The sequence below is a fragment of the Stegostoma tigrinum genome, chromosome 47 (genome assembly GCF_030684315.1).
Source record: "Stegostoma tigrinum isolate sSteTig4 chromosome 47, sSteTig4.hap1, whole genome shotgun sequence".
Classification (NCBI taxonomy): Eukaryota; Metazoa; Chordata; class Chondrichthyes; order Orectolobiformes; family Stegostomatidae; genus Stegostoma; species Stegostoma tigrinum.
This window is the reverse complement of record NC_081400.1, coordinates 3,905,080-3,923,467: the sequence shown is the minus strand read 5'-3', so window position 1 is coordinate 3,923,467 and position 18,388 is coordinate 3,905,080. Positions and strand designations below refer to the sequence as shown.

Here is an 18,388-nt window from a genome sequence, read left to right as displayed (position 1 = left end):
CAAAAGAAAGCCAGTCCCTTCCATTGATCCAATTTAGATCATATTGCAGACCAGGCCGGCTAACGTTTTCCATACAAATGGAATCAAAACCTCGTCTTCACTCAGCGCAGCTCTTCTTCCTGCATTTTCCTACTGTCTGTTAAAACCCAGATGTGGAAGTGTGTCCACAGACCATGGTGGGAGGTGGATGTGGCCTGTTCCCTCCCTAACCACACAGCTGCATGTTGTAGTAAAATTCTCTAAGTGAAGTAGGGATAGGTCCTGAACTTTCTTCTCTTTCGACCTGTTCTATTGAGATCAAATGGGTCCCAATTCTATCCTTCTCCCCTCTTTTCACCCCTCCCATCCCCATCCCTTCCAAAATCCCAAGTTCTGAAGCAGCGGAGACCAATTAATTCAATATGTTCCATTTGCTGTAGTTGGCTTCAACAGCAAGCAGCACTGTTAGTTGTTATGAGGCTAGTGCGGCTTAGTAAGTTAGTTTCTTTTATGGGTATTATAGAACATTCCAACAAACTCTCAGCAATGGTGTTGCAATATGAGCCGACTCTAGACCCTGTGAAGAGGCCTGTTGTCACTGATATGAGTTTTCTCCCTTTCCCACCTGTCTCTTCAGAAGGCTGTTATCTCTGCAGGGTTAAAGATCCAGAGATGCTGGTGCCTCTGCATTTGCCTTACCCAAATGATTATTCTAACGTATTAGTTGACATTTTGAGAGTGAGAAACTGTTCGACTACGTGCTCAGTGAAGGCCTAAAAATCGAAAGAACTAAAAATGCTATCAAAAACAGAAATTGCTGGAAAAACTGAGCAGGTCTACCAGCATCTGAAGAGAAATCACTTAATATTTTGGGTCAAGTGACCCTTCTTTAGAATGCAGTGAAGGCATGTTGTTATTGCCTGTATATGCACTTTTATGCCCACTTGGGTGATGGGCAAGATTCCTTGGTAAACTATTAGCAGTGGGAAACCAAAATTTAATTCTTGTTTCCATAGCCCAATGGCAGCATTTTGACTCCCAATCCAGCCTGTCAGGTAATTCAGAACAGGCTGTGAATCAAACTGGTGACCCTCCCAAATTATGTGGTATGTTACATATCATCAGGTGCTTTTCCACCGCCTTGCTGGACCATGGATAATTCTTGAAGCTCTGAGTTGTGATCAAGACAAAACTTGCTGAAGCAGGCAATACTGCTCGTGTATGTTCTGATTTTCACTTCTTATCCTTGGTATTTCTTGGCGAGCAATAAGTTTTCAATCCCTCAGGCTCTGGTGGTTCAGTTACAGTCTGACCTGTTTTGTTTTCCCCCCCCTCCCTTTGTCCTTTTTGAATTCGCCAGATGTCCCTGGTGGATTTGGGGAAGAGGCTGTTGGAGGCAGCTCGAAAAGGGCAGGACGATGAGGTGCGAACACTAATGGCAAATGGCGCTCCCTTCACCACAGATTGGGTAAGTGAGCCATTTTGGGGGTGAACATCAGGCAGTAGTTTTTAAAGATATGATGTATTTTAAGCAGGAGCTGTGCATTCTGAAAGTGGCCCATCCACAAGATGCACCACACCACAGGAGTCTGGAAGAACACAGCAATACAGGCAGCCTCTGGAGGAAAGGAGAAGTCAAAGTTTTGGGTATTACCGTTCTTCAGGACTGGAAGTGGACGTAGGGGGAGCAGCAGATAAAGGAAGGGGTAGTGAAATAGTGGTGATAGGTGAACACTGGAAGTAGGTATAACCTGATTGGGAGGGAGGCGAAAGGAATGATCGTTGCGGAGGGCAGAGAGGAGTGGGGAGCAGAAGATATTCCAGGTGGTGTGTCTAATTGCAGTTGGTGGATGTGTTTAAGGATAATCCGTTGGATGCGGAGGCTGATGGGGTGGAAGGTGAGGACAAGGGGGAAGTCTATCTTTATAATGTTTGGAGGAGGGGCTGTGCGCAAGACCTGTGGAGTGGGGAATGAAGGACGGCTCCCTGGATAACAGTTGCGGGGCGGGAAGTATTTTTTGGAAAAAGTGGACTTCTGGGGTGTTTGGAAGTGAAACTGGTCCTTGTTGGAGCAGATGTGACAGAGGAATTGGGGAAAACAAATTGTGTTTTTGCAGAATACAGGATGGGAGGAGGTGTAGTCTAGGTAGTTATGGGAGTCTGTGGTTTTATAGTAAATGTTGGCCAGTAACCTGTTGCCAGGAATGGAAAAATGGGAGACAGGTGTCTTGAGATAGACCAAGTGAATTTGAGGGCGGAGTGGATGTTGTTAGCGAAGTCACTGAACTACTCCAGTTCAGGCTAGGTGCAGTTTGCAGCACTGATGCACTCATCAATATAGTGACAGGAGAGTTGGGGAACAGTACCGGTGTACCTACTGAAGAAGGACTGTCCCGCATAACCAACAAACGGGTAGATGTAGCTAGGGCTTACGCGAGTGCCCATGGCAACCCTCTAGATTTGGAGAAAGTGGGAAGAATTGAGGGTGCGGTCTAGTTTGGTGAGGTGAAGGAGGTTATTGGTGGAGAGGGACTAGCTGGGTCTGTTGGAAAAGAACAAACTGAGGGCCTATAGGCAAACTTTGTGAGTTATAGACATGTATGGGGCTTGAATGTCCGTAGTAAAAATTAAGTGGTGGGGGCCAGGGAATTGGAAGTTTCCAAAGGGGTGGAGGGCATGGTAGTGTCCTGGATGTAGGTAGGGAGTGTCTGGACCAAGGGAGAGAGAATGAAGTCAGGGTAGGAAGAGATGAGTTCAGTGGGGCAGGAGCCTGTAGAGATGATGAGTCGGCCAGGGTAGATGTACTTGTGGATCTTGGCAAGCAGGTAGAACTGGGCAGCGCAGGGCTGGGGGAGTCTATACGTGGTGGAGGGGAAGAGACCAGAATCGATGAGGTCGTGGACACTGTGGGAGATGGTGGGTTGATGGGCCATGGTAGGGTTGTGGGAGGTAGGGAGTGGTGTCAGAGAGTTGGTCTGTGTGACAGAGGCCCATCCTCCAGACTTCCACTGCCCTGCCTTTGACAGGGGGCTTGATAGCGAAACAGGAATGGGTGAGGAGAGAGTGGAGCGCTGCTGTCCCCACCTACATCCAGGCTACAAACCATGCCTTCCACCTCTTTAGAAACTTCCAATCATCCAGACTGCCCTCCAACGTGCCTCTTCCATTCGCAGTTTCACAGCTCTTAACCACCCCCCTCCCCAAACGTAATAAAGATAGGGTCCCCCTTGACCTCACTTTCACCCCACCAGCGTCTGCATCCAATGTATCATCGTCAAGCATTTCTGCCAACTTCAATTAGACCCTACCACCTAGAACATCTCACGTCTTCCGCAAGGACCATTCCCTTTGCCACTCCTTAGTTTGCGCCAGACGCCCCACCAATCACTTCAGCCAGCCCAATACCTTCCCCTATTACTGTTAAAAGATGCAACAACCGTCCACACACCACCTCTCTCACTTCTATTCAGGGCCCTAAACAGTCCTTCCAATTGAGACAGAACTTCACCTGCACCTCTGTCAATCTAGTCGATTGAATCCGGTGCTCCCAATGCGGTCTTCTCGTCCAAACAAAGACCGGGTAACTGTTTCACTGAGCATCTTTGCCTGACCCATAATGCTAACCTAACCTCACAGTCACCTGCCTGTTTCAACGCCTCCCCCCACCCCCAACGTGTTCATCCTTGGCCTCCTCCAGTTTTGCAGCGAATCGAAATGCAAATTTGAAGAATAGCACCTTAGCTTCCTCCCTGCGAGCTCTACAGCCCAGTGGACTCAATATTGAGTTCTCCAATTTCAAATAACCTTCCCACCCACCCCCTGACTCCTGTTCCAGTCCCACCTCCTCCTTTCCATTCTACCTTCTGATTCTCCCTTCCAGCCACCAACCGGATTCAATCCTCCCATTGACCAACCAGTACCTACTACCAGTGTCCACCTATTACTACCATTCCATTATTCCCGCCCACCCAACAACTTTATCTGAAGTTTCCCTGCACCCCCACATCCAGCCCTGAACAAGGGTAATACCCAAAAAATTGATTGCTCCTCTCTTTCAGATGCTGCATGGCTTGCTGTTTTCTTCCAGCCTCCTGTTTGTCTACCTTGGATTCCAGCATCTGCAGTTTTTTTGTCCCTAACACAGCTATCTGGCCATAGACCAGTAATACAGCAAGAAATATGTTTACGCCTAGAGAATACTCTGGGAGCCCCTGGATATCAGTGACTGGGGCTTTGGATTCTAGTAGTTAGGAAGGAGCTGTGGTTTAACGGGAGCTGGACACTAAACAAATCGGATGGATCACAAGCAATGGTGAACCTGAAGCAGATGGAAGTAGTGTGGACAGCAAATCTGCTTCTTGAGCATGAGTGTAGGAAAGAAAAAGGTGGAGTGTAGGAAAGAAAAAGGTGGTGTGGCACTATCTGTCAGGGAACATTAGTACGTTGATGGGAGAGAAGAATGGGAATTGTAGTAGAGTCATCTTCGTGAATCTGGAAGAGAGCTAAAGGTAACAACAGCATTGCATTCCAGGGCAATGGCCTGGGAGAACAAGTAAAGACTCAGTACTAAGGCCTTTGTTGTAATCACTGGGAGGGATTTAATCTACCTGATTCAGGTCGAAACTTGAAGATGGGATGGTCTGAGATAATTGTTCTTTCAGAATCTCCTCTTAAACAGTCTGCAAGGGAAGCTGCAAGAAACTACAGTATTGGATTTGTTCTGGACTTATAATAATGCTTCCTTGTGCTGGGTTGCAAGAGGAGGGATGTGGCATCCAGCAGTAAAGTAATAGTTAATTTAAGTATGAAATATAGCAAAGCACTAGCAAAAACTAGTATGTTAAGAAATTGAATTTTAACTAAATTCCACCAGTTGCCACGGTAGAATTTGAACATTCACCTCGGTGTCTGGATTGCCAGTTCAGTGTTTCACAAATACGCCACTGTCTGCCTGTGTTTCGCACTCCTGTAGCTGCTACATTTGCCAAGTGTACGTGTGAGCCATAGGTAGTGTAGGTTTGGGCCTGGTCTTGAATTCCTGAGATTTGCTTTATTTCTGTCGAAAGTCCTTGAATAGTTTACCCCAGCTCCCACTTTTATGTTATAACAGAAACAGAGAGTTATAATCTGGAGTCGGGTATCAACCAGAGCAAGCAGATGCAGCAAATTTTCTTCCTTACCTGCAGGAACATGAATGGACCTTTTGAAGTTTCACAAAATAAGTCTGCTCGCTTTCAAAGGGGGTTCATCAGGTACCAGCCCACAAAACAGAGCAAATTAATTCACAGTGGGTTCTGAACTGCTATTCTTACCTTACATGTGACTCCAGATCCACAGAAATGTGATTGACTCTTCACGACTCTGAGTGGCTTGCCAGACCATTTCAGTTTGAATGTAAGCAGAGATGGTGTTATGTTTAGGTCAGTTTATAAACTATAAAAGACCATGGGGTAGGCCTGTAGAACTTGAACCGGGAGCAATTTATAACATGTCTTTACAACTCACTGACTAAGCCACAGCTCCTGCTCTGGGTCACTAGACCCACTATCTTAGAAGCAGAATGCATGCCCAACTACATACATAACACCACTCATCCTTTAGTCCAATAATTCCCTTTCATGAATGTATATACAACAATTGTACAGCCATTGTAGCTAATATAGTCAGGAATATTTACAAAAACATGGAAAGCATGTGCGAGTGACCATGCCCTCCATCTATGCAAACACTGGCTCGTGCAGCCACCTTTGTATCATTAACAAATATAGATACCTTATTCTCTGTCTCTTCATCTAAATCATTTTATAATAATCATAAATAGCTGAAGTCTAATCACTAATTTTTATGGGACTGCACTAATCACAGCTTGCCAGGTCGAAAAATGTTCCCTTTTAAAGATGGTAAGTAAATTTCGTCCTGCCAGCAATGTCTATGTCCTAACCAGAAATTCTATCTGGTGAGATTAAGGCCATGTATTACTGTGGTATCGTCCACAGCTGAGCAACCTATTGATGGTCATCGAAGAACGGCCACTGTTAAGGGTTATCCTTGAAAAATGATAGGTTGAATGAGTGCTTGTTAACTGCTTCCCAGCAACAGCTGAAAGATCAGAAGGGACAAAGTATAGCTTTTAAGCATGAGAATTGTCTGTAGCAAAGTATTTTCATCAGTTCAATCCTGCATCTTTCTGAGGCAGATGCTACCAAGTTGCACCATTTAGGCAAGTCTTACTGTAATAGAATTTGATGTATCATTCTCCTTCTCCCTAGCTGGGCACATCTCCTCTTCATCTTGCAGCACAGTATGGTCATTACTCAACAGCAGAAGTCCTCCTCCGGGCTGGAGTTAGTCGGGATGCCCGAACCAAAGTTGACAGGACGCCACTACACATGGCAGCAGCTGAGGGCCATGCAAACATTGTGGAACTCTTGATCAGGGTAAGGTTTCAGTAAAGGTTTGTCCATTGGGAACCACATTTTTTTTCTCTTCACCCCCCCCCCCACCTTTAATATTTTAAATAAAAACTAAGATCAAAGTTTTTGACTAAAAGCTGCAAATGTGAGCATTGCACTGCCGGTCAGTCAGTATACGACAGACCTACATGCTCCTCCACACTGTTTGATTCTCAGCATGTACCAATTTTCCTTTCTCCAATCCAAACTGGATGCTTCCATGCAGGATAGAGGATCACCAAGGCAAAGTCAAGAGAAGAGAGACGTTAAAGATACTCACAAAGAAGCAATGTTGGGCCATTGTCCAGCAGGTTTTGTCTGGAGTACTCTATATTACTACAAAATAGCAAGTTAATGAGGTTATTAACAGAAAGCTGAATGAATGTGTTCAATTCTAGAGGCATGGAATTGAAAAATAGAAATGTTGCCATAAATGTGTGTTGAGTCATGGGTGGATCAGACTTCTAGTTAGCTAAACAGTTTTAGAAATGCTGAAGAAGATGCAAGAAAAGGTTTACTGGAATATAGTAATTCTACAACTGAGAAGTTATGCCTATCAGGGAAGATTAAACATGTGTAAACATTTCCCTTCGTTAGGAAGAAGAGAGATCGACAGACTCAATTGAGGTCTTTAAAAATATGAAAGAACTTGATAGAATTGATGCAAAGGTGGGGTGGAAACCAAAGGTGTGGGTCAGAAGACCCTAGACTGGGCGACCTGTGTTCAGTTCCCATCTGCTCCAGAGATGTATAATAATATCTCTGAACAAGTTGATTTTAAAAAATTAGGTTAAGCTTTTTAAAAGCGCAGGTCAGCAGTAGAAGACAGTTTCTGAACAATCCAATTAGGAACTGGGCACAAACCTCCTCACCCAGGGAGTTGGAGGAGAAACGGGATTTCCTCCCGTCGGGAGTGGATGATGATGGGATAGTGTAGGGGGAGGGGCTTAGATTAGTTCGCAGGTCGGCGCAACATCGAGGTCCGAAGGGCCTGTTCTGCACTGTATTGTTCTATGTTCTATGAATAAGAGTTACGTTGAGAGAGGAAGCTGATGAAGTTAAATGAGGAAAATCAACAGGAGGCTGGTGTGGAGCAGCAAAACCAGCGTTAATCTTTTTCGGCTAATTGAATTTTTCTGTGCTGTTTGCAGGAATGAAGAAGCATCAGAGAAGCTCAGAAGTCTTATTGATGGATACGTGGAAAAGCAGTAGTGATAGTCACTTTTGTAGCCCATCCTGTCCCTCTTCAGTATGGAAATGTGCTGTACTGTCACAACCTTAAATTTGAAAGATGCTGTTTATGTGTGTTGGTCTGAAGCTCAGCACTGGGTAGTGTGGGCATCAAGAATTTTGGATCTGAGAAAGATAAATGTGAGCATGAGTTTACAGGTGGGAGAGTAGGATGAGGAAAAGAGCAGAATGTGAGAAACTAATGGATTGGTGCAGAAAGTCATGGAAAAGGCGAATAGGTTGATGGTTATTACGTGGATCGCACATGTTGACATGTAGGTGTGAGTAAGTTATGTGGAGGTTTGTTTGGACAGTACTTAGCTTTGGGCACTGAATCTCAGGAAAAATGTCTCATGCATTCTTAGCAACTTTTCACGGATGCAGCATAGAATGCATTTTATCTGGATGCATCACACCTTGGTATGATGACTGCTGTGCCCAAGATTGCAAGAAATTACAGAGAGTTGTGAACTCAGCCCAGTCCATCACACAAACCAGCCTTCCAGCCATTGACTCTGGGTATACTTCCCACTGCCTCGGAATAGCAACCAACATAAGCAAAGACCCCGCCTAACCTGGTTATACTTTTTTCACCCACCACCATTGGGTAGAAGATACAAATGTTTGAAAATGCTTTTCAACAGATTTGAGAACGGCTTCTTCTCTGGCATTTAAATGGTCATTGGATAAACATTATGGATAATAATGGAATAGTGTAGGTTAGAAGGGCTTCAGTTTGGTTTCACAGGTCAGCGCAACATCGAGGGCTGAAGGGCCTGTACTGTGCTGTTATGTTCTATGCTGTTATTAGACTTATGAACTGACCTCTCATCTGATCTTTTCTCTGCACCTTCTCTGTAGCTGTAACATCATATTCTGCGTTCTATCCTGATGTAGTTACATAAGATATGATTTGCCTGGATAACATGCAAAACAATACTTTTCACTGTACCTGTGGCAATCATAAATTAAATCAAATAAAGGATTACATTCTGAAATCTGGTTCTGCAAACATGGCCTGTATTCAGTTTAGGAGTTTTAAGGTGATTTAATTGAGATATTTAAAAGTTGAAAGGGTAGATACCAGAAAAACACTCCTTTGGTGGGCAAAACAAGAGGGCGATCTTAAGAACTAGAGCTAAGCCATTTGGTGTGAAATCAGAGAGCATGTTTGTATACAAAACGTGGTGAACGTGAATCTGGAACTTGTGGCCTCAGAAGCTGTGGATGCTGAGGGAGTTTTAATTCCCTTGGTTTGAGATGGGTGGATTTTGTTAAATATTAAACAAAGGTGAGTAGACGGAATTTAGATGCCGATAGACCATGATCTAAGTGAATGGCAGAACAGATTTGAGAGGATGAATAGCTGCCTCCTGTCTCTCTCACCAGTGGTCACTTTGTCTCAGATGTGTGTGAATGTAGGCTGGCTCAACAACTCCTATAAAAATACCTTTTTTTTTCTTCCCAATGTAGAACAATGCAGATATAAATGCTAAAGACATGCTGAAGATGACTGCTCTGCATTGGGCAGTGGAGCATGACCATCGTGAGGTCGTGGAGATTTTGTTAAAATATGGAGCAGACGTTCATGCTTTGAGCAAATTTGACAAAAATGCATTTGACATCGCCCTTGACAAGCACAACCCTGAATTGGTGGGAATATTGCAGGTATGTAAGAGAAATTTGGAAGGCCCAGGTTTAAGTATGATGTGAGTGAGTTTTGGTCAATTTGGAAAGCATTGCTTCAGCTTACTGGAAGAGTTTGCAGATGGAAGAGAAAGAAAGAGAATGCAGCATCTTTGGCATGTAATTATTTGGTCAAAGCGGGGAAAAAAAACTTACTTTCTTATAGCACCTTTCACACCCTTGAGACCCTCTGAGGCATTTTAGAGTGCATGATAAACAGATAAAAAGTAACGTGCTCTGCAAGAGTGGTGATTTGAGTACCATAATGGCTTCACCTATGTTGGCTGTGAAGAAAATTAGCCTCAGCCCTTGCACCTAATTTTATCATATAGCTATACCAGGAGGTGATACTAACTGGGAAGTGACGATCGGCTTAGATATCTTTGGGACAGGTAATGTGGCTGCTCTTTCTGAATAATATAGCCAGGAAGAATGGGTGAGCCTCCTTCAGTAATGGCAGTGGTATGGGATCTGCTGATGCCCCAAAGAATTGACCCTCAGAAAGAGTTGGTCCCTAAAATCCATGCTTGTATGCCTTTATAAAAGATTGGAAATTGTGGCTATTTGAGGCAGGCCCAATTATCAATAGTATGGACTTCATAATAAATGTAAACAACCTTTTATACTTATAACAAATTAATCTTAATATTACCCATGACCCATTGATGTCCGTGTGTTATGCAGTTATAATACATCCAACACAGGTGAGATAGAGGTTCTGAAACCCATTCGACCCAGGGAACAGAGCCTGCAACTAAATTGTGACAGACTCTCGTTCATGTGCCCGGTTTCCTTTTGAATCATTTTCATAATTAGGTAATGCCATTGTTTAATGTTGACTTGCGAATACAACTGGATGTTTGACCACAGGAGGTTGGATGAGAACATTCACAAAAATTTTTAATAATCCTGTTGGTTGGGTACAGGGTAGGTATTAATCAATGTCCACTTGTACTACTTTACTGTTACTGTGACAGTTTCCTGCTGGTACTCTCCTGCGTATTCGCCCAACTGGCTTCTGCCGTGCAGCTTTGCTTTACCATATCGGTTCTGAATTATCCATGAACACTGGCAAGAATCAGATCTGTCAAAATTTGTTTGCAGGTAACCTTGTTTGACATGACTCTGGGAGCTTAATGAAGCTCATTAGAAAGACTGCAGTTTTCAGACTGTCCGTTACTTTAAACAGTGAACATCATCTGCCAGGAGCTTCTCCGTAAACCCAGCTAACTGAAATGTTGTGATTGGGCTTGCTGAGCACTTTTTCCTGAAGTAACTCTAAGTGAATCCGGTCGCCTCTCGTTGCCACAGCATTATGTCTACTTGCTGAGATGCAGTGCCGTAACATCTGTTGTCCATCTTTGCACTTGCTAACATCATCCAGATTTCTATGCCAAACCAGTTAACTTTGGCAGCTTGTTAATAACTTGAGGGATTCAGTGAAAAATTACCCTAAGAGTGCATGTCAATGCTAAAGTGTCTTGAAGTTCAGCTGTTACAAAATTATTCTTACCTATTGAGGAAAATCTGTACAGGCTGGGGCTCTTTTCCCTAGAAAAGAGAAAACTGACTAACTTGATAGAGATCTATATCAAAAGTCTCTGTTGTTGAGATGAAGAGAAGCTGTCTCCACTTGGGTGGAGACCAGAATGAGAGGGCCATCAACACTGCTTTTATCAGTGGTTATCTTATAAAGATTTGGGGTTGTACCACCTGCCAGTGCTCACTATGTTTGTACCTAAGCTGCCTAGAAAGGCTCACCCACATTTCTGAAACTCAACCCAGCCCATGAACACTTGGAACAGGTTGTCAAGAGTAAGGCTAAGGCCAGGATGTACAAATTGTTTAAGCAGTGTTAGGATTTGGTGTTAGAGTTGGAAGATGTTTGGGTGTGTTGATCTGGATGACCCCATGGACTTTGAAACATGTTCATGATTGCAGATTACTAAGCATCATGAAGTAATCAAAGAATTTGTACAGTGTGGGAGCAGACCATTCGACCCTCTTCGAGTCCACTCTGACCTTCTGAAGAGCATCCCACCCAGACCCAACCCGCACCCTATGCCTGTAATCCTGCACTTTCAATGGCTAATCCATCTAGCCTGCCTACCCCTGGAGAGAATGGGCCATGGTCAATCCACCCTAACCTGCACATCTTTTGGACTGTGGGAGAAGCTGGAGAAAACCCACACAGGCCTGGTGGGGGGCGGGGGGGGAGAACGTGCAGACTCCACACAGATGGTCACCCGAGGCTGAAATTGAACCCAGGTTCCTAGTGCTGAGAGGCAGGATTACTAATCACTGAGCCACAGTGCCACTCTCAAGTCCTTTTAGAGAGCTGAGGGGTGATCTCATCGAGGGACAATGGAAGACCAAAGCTGGGAGTTCAAATATGAAATTTGGAGAAAAACCCTTTTTTCAAGATTTTGCTGAGAATCTTGAAATCACAAGCTTGGAGGAATAGTGTAGCTGTTTCTAAGGGAAGGCTAAGTAAAGGGAAAGGGAGTAGAGGATATGCTGATGCAGTGACTGAGAAAGGCCAGTAGGAGGCTTATGTGGGGTATCGATACTGTAATGAACGAGATGGGCTGATAGCCTCTTTGTGTTGCAAATAGTATGTCACCTTCACAATAAGGTGAAAGATGTTGACCCTGAGAATCGATAGATCCCATGTCAGTGTACAGCATTTCCAGGATCTTGGCATATCAAGCTTTCTCTGCTCTGCTCTTGTAAGTTCTCAAAGGTGGACCAAATGATATCCATCCGAGGCACTCTGTGAAACTCTTTGCCTCGCGAAGGGCATGGACTAATGCTTCCCTGAGATATTGTAGATTCCTGACACTTGCCACAGTGTGGAGCTGCCTGCCAGCTGCTGTTGTTTGACATTGAAGCAATCTGCGCTCCAGCCTCCTAAGATGCTGCTTGTTACCTGAATCCTGGATTTCTAGCTCCTCAATTTGCCACCCTGAAGTTGTTAATTCTGAACACACCGTATCATACCCCACGTAACCGGTTCGCTCATGTTCTTCACAGGAAGCTATGCAGAATCAAGTGAATACGAATCCAGAGAGGACAAATTCGGTCACTGTCGCCACGCCACAGTTCATCATTGCGCCAGCAGGAGTAATGAACCTCACGGGACTGGTTTCTTCAACGTCTACCAAAACAACCTCAGGTATGTAAAGTGCAAGTTATGGCCTGCCCCTTTAAAAAGGGCTAAATTCCAGAATGAGACAATAATGGGTTATTAATACTATCATGGGTGGGCTCTTATATAACCTTTTCTTTGTAATTAATATGGCTTGGTAGGTTTGTCATGGCTATGCTGAGTTGATATAGGCGATGTTACTTTGTGTTAATTGTAGGGTCAGGGTTCTAATTAGGGGTTAAACCCTGCAAAACCCCTTGCTGATCTATTTGCTACTCCTGCCCACAAGTAGGTTCTTGGACCTTGCCAGGAGCTCCATTTGTACAACCTCTCCCCACACTTACTTCTTGTCTGGCTGTTAGCAAGGTAACCCTTTGAAATCAAACACTATCAGGGCAAGGGCACGCTAGTTGGATGCAGAGCAAATGGTATCCCCTCGTCACCGCCACCACCACCTATACACGTGCCCTTTGTTGCATCATGCACTTTCAGCATGTATCATATATAGAATAAAGCTCCCTTTTTACACTACCCCAATAAACACACACCAAGAAAGTCGACTTGATATGGCCATGTTATACTCTCCTGCCTAACCTATAGCTGGCCACTCAAACCAGTGGCAGTTGTGCAGCCCATCACCACCAATTCAGATTGTCCTCCCTACCAGTATGTTTGTCTGTGATGCCCGCTGATACGGTCAGCAGATTGTTGTTTTGTGTGAAGCTAAACAATAAACATACACTCTGGATGGACAGCAATGGTTGAACCCAGTGCTATCTAAACGCACTGACATTTTTTAATTGCAATCCAACAATTTCTGTGTTTACGGGCTCACCTAACCATTTTTATCCAACCCCCAACTGGGGTACCCCCTTTGCTACACTGAATAAGGTCATCTAGTTGAGAAGGATGAGGGTGCAGGAGTGCCTCCTATAATTTTGTAAGCCATCACAGTTCACTCAGAAGAAGTGTACTTTTCACTGCACTCTGGTGAGTACATGTGACAGTAAAGTAATTCTAGTTCTGAAGGAGTAACTTTGGATTTCCATAACTGTGGGGGGTGGGGGTGCAACATGGTTCCCTTCAATTAGGAGTGTTTACATTCTTTCACTTGCGGCAATTAATAATTCTCTTCTGTGGAACATTGCTTTTAACAAGGTGAAAGAAGGACATTTTCATGTCATCCTGACGTTTCATCCATGCTTTCCCTTGAACTAAGTGGCTTGTTCAGTCATTTCCAAGGGCAGTTAAGAATGAAACACATTGCTGTGGATCTGGAGTCTCATGTAGTCACAAGCTTGTTAAGGACAGCATATTTCCCCCAGTGGGTATACATGAACCAGATGGAGTTTAACAACAATTCATAACAGACTCTTGGTCACCATTACTGGTAAATTTGCTGTTATGTTGGAATTTTAAACCCATGTCTTCTATGCATTAATGCTGGGCTTCTGGATCACCAGTCAGTGACTTCACCTGTTCACCACTGATTTCCCTCAAATCTAGGTCATCAGATTTAGTGGTCCTCTGTGATATTATTATTATTTGACTTTTATTGTTGCCACCCTGGTAATGCATTGTGAGTGAGAGTGTCTGCGTGTATTTGTGACAATGAAGCCATACCCGCTTAATGGTCGATGTCACATCACTGTCTTTAATCTTGCTGATTTTATATGGGCACCAAGAAACAAAAGCACTCTGCAGTTAAGCAGCGTCTGTGGAGAATGTGTGAAAGAAAAAGGAAGTTGATGCTTCAGAACCCATTCAAAGTGGTCAGAGAATTTCGGGAGATTTCTATGGTGTACCTTGTGACTTAAGGTGCTGCTTACAATGGATTTCTTTAGGAGTTGGTATTTCTTATTGTGTAAGTTAGAGACTGGTGAGTCAGGTGAAGTGCAGAACAATTAATTGTTGAAAACTAATGGGACCATGGCACGAGCATAAGAATGTGTAAACAGTCATGTATAAAATAAGCTTTTTTAACCTTTTAATTGTTTCAAAACATTGGAGGCAAAGTCTACCAGGCAGCTCCTTCACGAGTGAGAAGTCAAGATGAATGTTTTGCTTTTTAAGAGAGAAACTGCTGTCCCTTCCTTTGTGATGACAATTCTTGCTGACATGAAGTTTCAAGTGTGCTTCATCTAACTTGCTGTTCATCTCCTGGAAGACTTAGTAGGATGTTAATTAGAAATGTACCTATGTGGAGGTGCATGGAGAAAGAAGAGTGAGGGTAATACCTAGAGATCTAGGTTAATCGTTTAGACTTCTTTTTTAACATGCCCCCCTGAGTGCTACAGCTAATGGCTGCTCTAATCAAGCTGAGAGCTTAGTTCAGACCAGCAATGAAACCTGTAGCCTTCCTTGTCTGAGTGGCTCGGTACAGCACTGTCTTTTTAAGTTATCCTAAAGAACTCACGGAGCTCAAAAAGAAATTTTCTCAGAATTATTAAAAAGGATGCTGTCTCCAGAATTGGCGATAACAGGCATTGAGCCAACGTAGGAATAGTCTGTTAACTTTGACGTAATGTTGAAATATGGCAAACAAAAGGCAATCGAGTGAATCAGCACCCTGTGCTGTTTTTGTAATACAGCATTGAATTTGCTGCACTTTGTCCATTTACATATTTAAGCTTTTTTCAAAATCCAAATCTCCATGATTTTTCCATCCTTAGTTGCTCATGTCTTTCTTTTGGTGCTGAGTCTAACCCCTCGTTACCTCTGCAGGTGAATCTGGTGTATCCACAGTGCAGTATGGTAACTCCACAACCTCAGTACTGGCTACGTTGGCTGCTTTAGCTGAAGCTTCAGGGCCACTCTCAAATTCACCCAGAAGTGCAGGTAATTTCCACAAATATATTGTAAAGTGTGCCAGTTTTTTAAGACTCCCTTTTTAAATATACATAAATATTCCATACTTTTTTAACCTACTTGGTTCCCTTTTAATGGTTGCAAGTGCATAGTTCAAATGTGGATGTGGCACCCGTAGAGTTAGGGTAAAACTAAAGTCACCCTTGCAATTAAAACAAAAAACAGACGAAGCAACCATAATAAATGGGCAGCTTAGAACTAATGTGACTGGAGGTTCCTGGGCCAAACACAGGCAAATGGATTTAATTTAGTTTCGGAAACTTTGGTCAGACATGTTGGACCCCAAAGGGTCCGTTTCCGTGCTTTACAACTCTTCGACTGTATAAATGATCATAACAGAAATTGCAGTGTTCAGAGTGTTTTTACTGGTTGTCTTCGTTAGCAAGAAATTCTTGGCCTTTGCTGTGCCTCTTTCTTCAGTCAGACCCCAGAATGAGTCACTGCAGCTTGTGTTAATATATTTTCTGTCACAGCGGGAGGGAAAACTATTTTCTGTACATAGTATGACCAAAAACAAAGGAGTGAAACTCATTATTACAAAATAAGACTGGCTCAAAGGCAAGTAATGTTGTACCAGAACACACTCAGCACTTTCTTTTGTGGCTTTGTTTGCCTGGAGGATAATGTCCCAGTGATAACGTTTCTCGATGCTTGAGTAAGTGTTATTTACTGTACCTGTTGATAGCTATTTTATCTTTGCAGTGTGTGAGCTGAGTGGAGGCAATGTAGGTTAGCCTATAAAGATGAGGGTTTCCCTGACACTGCCACCAGGGGGTTGGATGAAGATTTTCGCTGTGAAGACTATTTTAAGATACCAATCAACCATGATCTAATTACGATTAAGCAGGCCCTAAGGAGCTGAATGGCCCGCACCTCCTGTTCCCATGTTTCTCTGATGGGTTGATATAATTTGATGAATAAAACCAGATTGTCAGTAGTGAACATGAGCAAAATAAACTGGACAGGGTGTAATTTTAAAGATCCAATATGCAGACATTTCTGTACTTATGAACTGATATTTTACAATGTCCTGCATTATGTTCTGACTGGCGTACGAATCAACTTCTGAACTCACTTGAGAATGGAACATGTTTGCAACCTAGGGACTGCCTATATTCTTCCTAATTGTAACGCTGTTTGGCTGAAGACTGCACTTGAGATACTCGTTGTGCATTGGTGATTGAGTTTATTCAATAAAGAGTACCTTGGGGACGCCTAGTGGCAGTGGCGAGAGTGGAACTTAAAGCTTTTTCAATCAGGGAAATCTCTGTCCAGTGCTGGTGTGTTTTTTTTTGTTTATTCACAATATAACTGGTTGTGAAAATGTGAATGCTTGCATGTGTAAATGGATGGAATAATTGGTGTAAATTTTGAGAAACTTTTTAGGTTAGATTAGATTCCCTACAGTGTGGAAACAGGCCCTTTGTCACAACAAATCCACACTGCCCCTTGGAGCATCCCACCCAGACCCGTCCCCCATAACCCACACACCCCTGAACACTACGGGCAATTTAGCATGGCTGATCCACCTAGCCTGCACATCTGTGGGAGGAAATCGGAGCACCCGGAGGAAACCCACGCAGACACAATAGCCATGACTACTGCAACAGTAGTAGACTTGCCAACTTTAAGAGCATTTAAATGGTTGTTGGATAAACGTATGGATGATAATGGAATAGTGTAGGTTACATGGGCTTCAGATTGGTTTCACAAGTCAGCGCGACATCGAGAGCCAAAGGGCCTGTACTGCGCTTTTATGTTCTGTGTTCTTTGATGACTGAAGCAATAGGAGCCCTTTGAGACTTTTCTTACCTTTTCTTTTAAGCTTACTGCGGATCCTTTACATTATTTCCCTCCATCCTACCATATCCCATGATTTTTAGCTTCTAAAGATCCATCAGTCTTAGCTTTGAATATACTCAGTACAGGAATAGAGAAATCGAAAAATTCTTCTACGTAAAGAAATTTTTGTACGAAAGGGCCAGATTTCTTCCTGAGCTTGTAACCCTTGATTCTGGACTCTTGTGTCAGAGTGAAACAGCCTCTTCGCATCTACCTGTTCAAATGTCTCATCACACCTCTGATTCTTAAGTGCAGACACTATACTGCATTACAATCCATTTGTCTTTCTAGGACAGCCCCTTTACCCCAGGTATCAGCTGAATGTTTGTTTGTTTTTTTTGCGTCAATTTTGGATAATTATTCACAGCTTTCCTGGCTGTTAACTTTTAATTTCTGCAAAACGTCCTTCCCCCTAGATTCTTTTCCCAGAATGTTGGAAGCAGCCAAAAGTGCCTAAAAGGAGAGATTATTTAAGGATTCAGATGGAGCCTTTTCTTTCACTTCTCTTTCAGATCCTGACCAACTATTTTCAGCAACTTCTGTCTTCAACTAAAAGAGAAATTGCTGGAAAAGCTCAGCAGGTCTGGCAGCATCTGCGGTGAAAGTAAAGTTAATGTTTTGGTTGAGTGACCCTTACTCTGAGGAAGCAATTTCTGCTTTTGTTTCTGATTTGCAGCATTTGCAATTCGTTCAGTGTTTACTTCTGTCTTTAATCGTAGTTTATTGTATTTAGCAATCTTTTCTTGCTCAACTTGTAGCGAGCTTTACCAACTGGTGCAGATGAGCTCTCAGCCCACTCTAGTAAACGAAGAGTGCACTGTGCTGCATCCTTTGGGACCGTACTACTGTAATTCTGCCTCTTGACTGAGTGAGCTTTTTATTTTCTTTGTTTCCAGCTGCAACAGAGGAAGTGGTAACCGCAGACTCAGTTGACTCAGCAATTCAGCAGGTCGTGGGGAGCGGAGGTCAGAGGGTTATCACCATTGTGACGGATGGTGGGGTGCAGCTGGGTAACCTTCCAGCGGGCATTAACACTGGCCAGCCATTTATTGTGACCATGCAGGATGGGCAACAAGGTAGGCAAAGAATTGTTCAAACAGGCCAGCATTGGGCTTCATGGGTTCCCATAAATACTGAAATAAACTTGTTCTCCTCCCATCCACTCTTGAGTTCATTTTCCTAA

At 43.4% G+C, this 18,388-nt stretch overlaps 1 protein-coding gene across 3 annotated transcripts in view; it reads left to right on the top strand.

Annotated features, from left to right (window-relative positions):
- The window catches only part of LOC125449798 (GA-binding protein subunit beta-1), a 53,515-nt gene that overhangs the window by 18,100 nt on the left and 17,027 nt on the right, over positions 1-18,388 (top strand). For 2 of the 3 annotated variants that reach the window (XM_059642955.1, XM_059642954.1), the window contains exons 2-7: positions 1,340-1,447; positions 6,249-6,416; positions 9,135-9,329; positions 12,381-12,522; positions 15,220-15,333; positions 18,102-18,281. In XM_059642955.1, coding sequence (XP_059498938.1) covers positions 1,340-1,447; positions 6,249-6,416; positions 9,135-9,329; positions 12,381-12,522; positions 15,220-15,333; positions 18,102-18,281 — 907 coding nt within the window. The remainder of the gene's footprint in view (positions 1-1,339; positions 1,448-6,248; positions 6,417-9,134; positions 9,330-12,380; positions 12,523-15,219; positions 15,334-18,101; positions 18,282-18,388) is intronic. The other variant, XM_059642956.1, reaches the window with a different exon arrangement.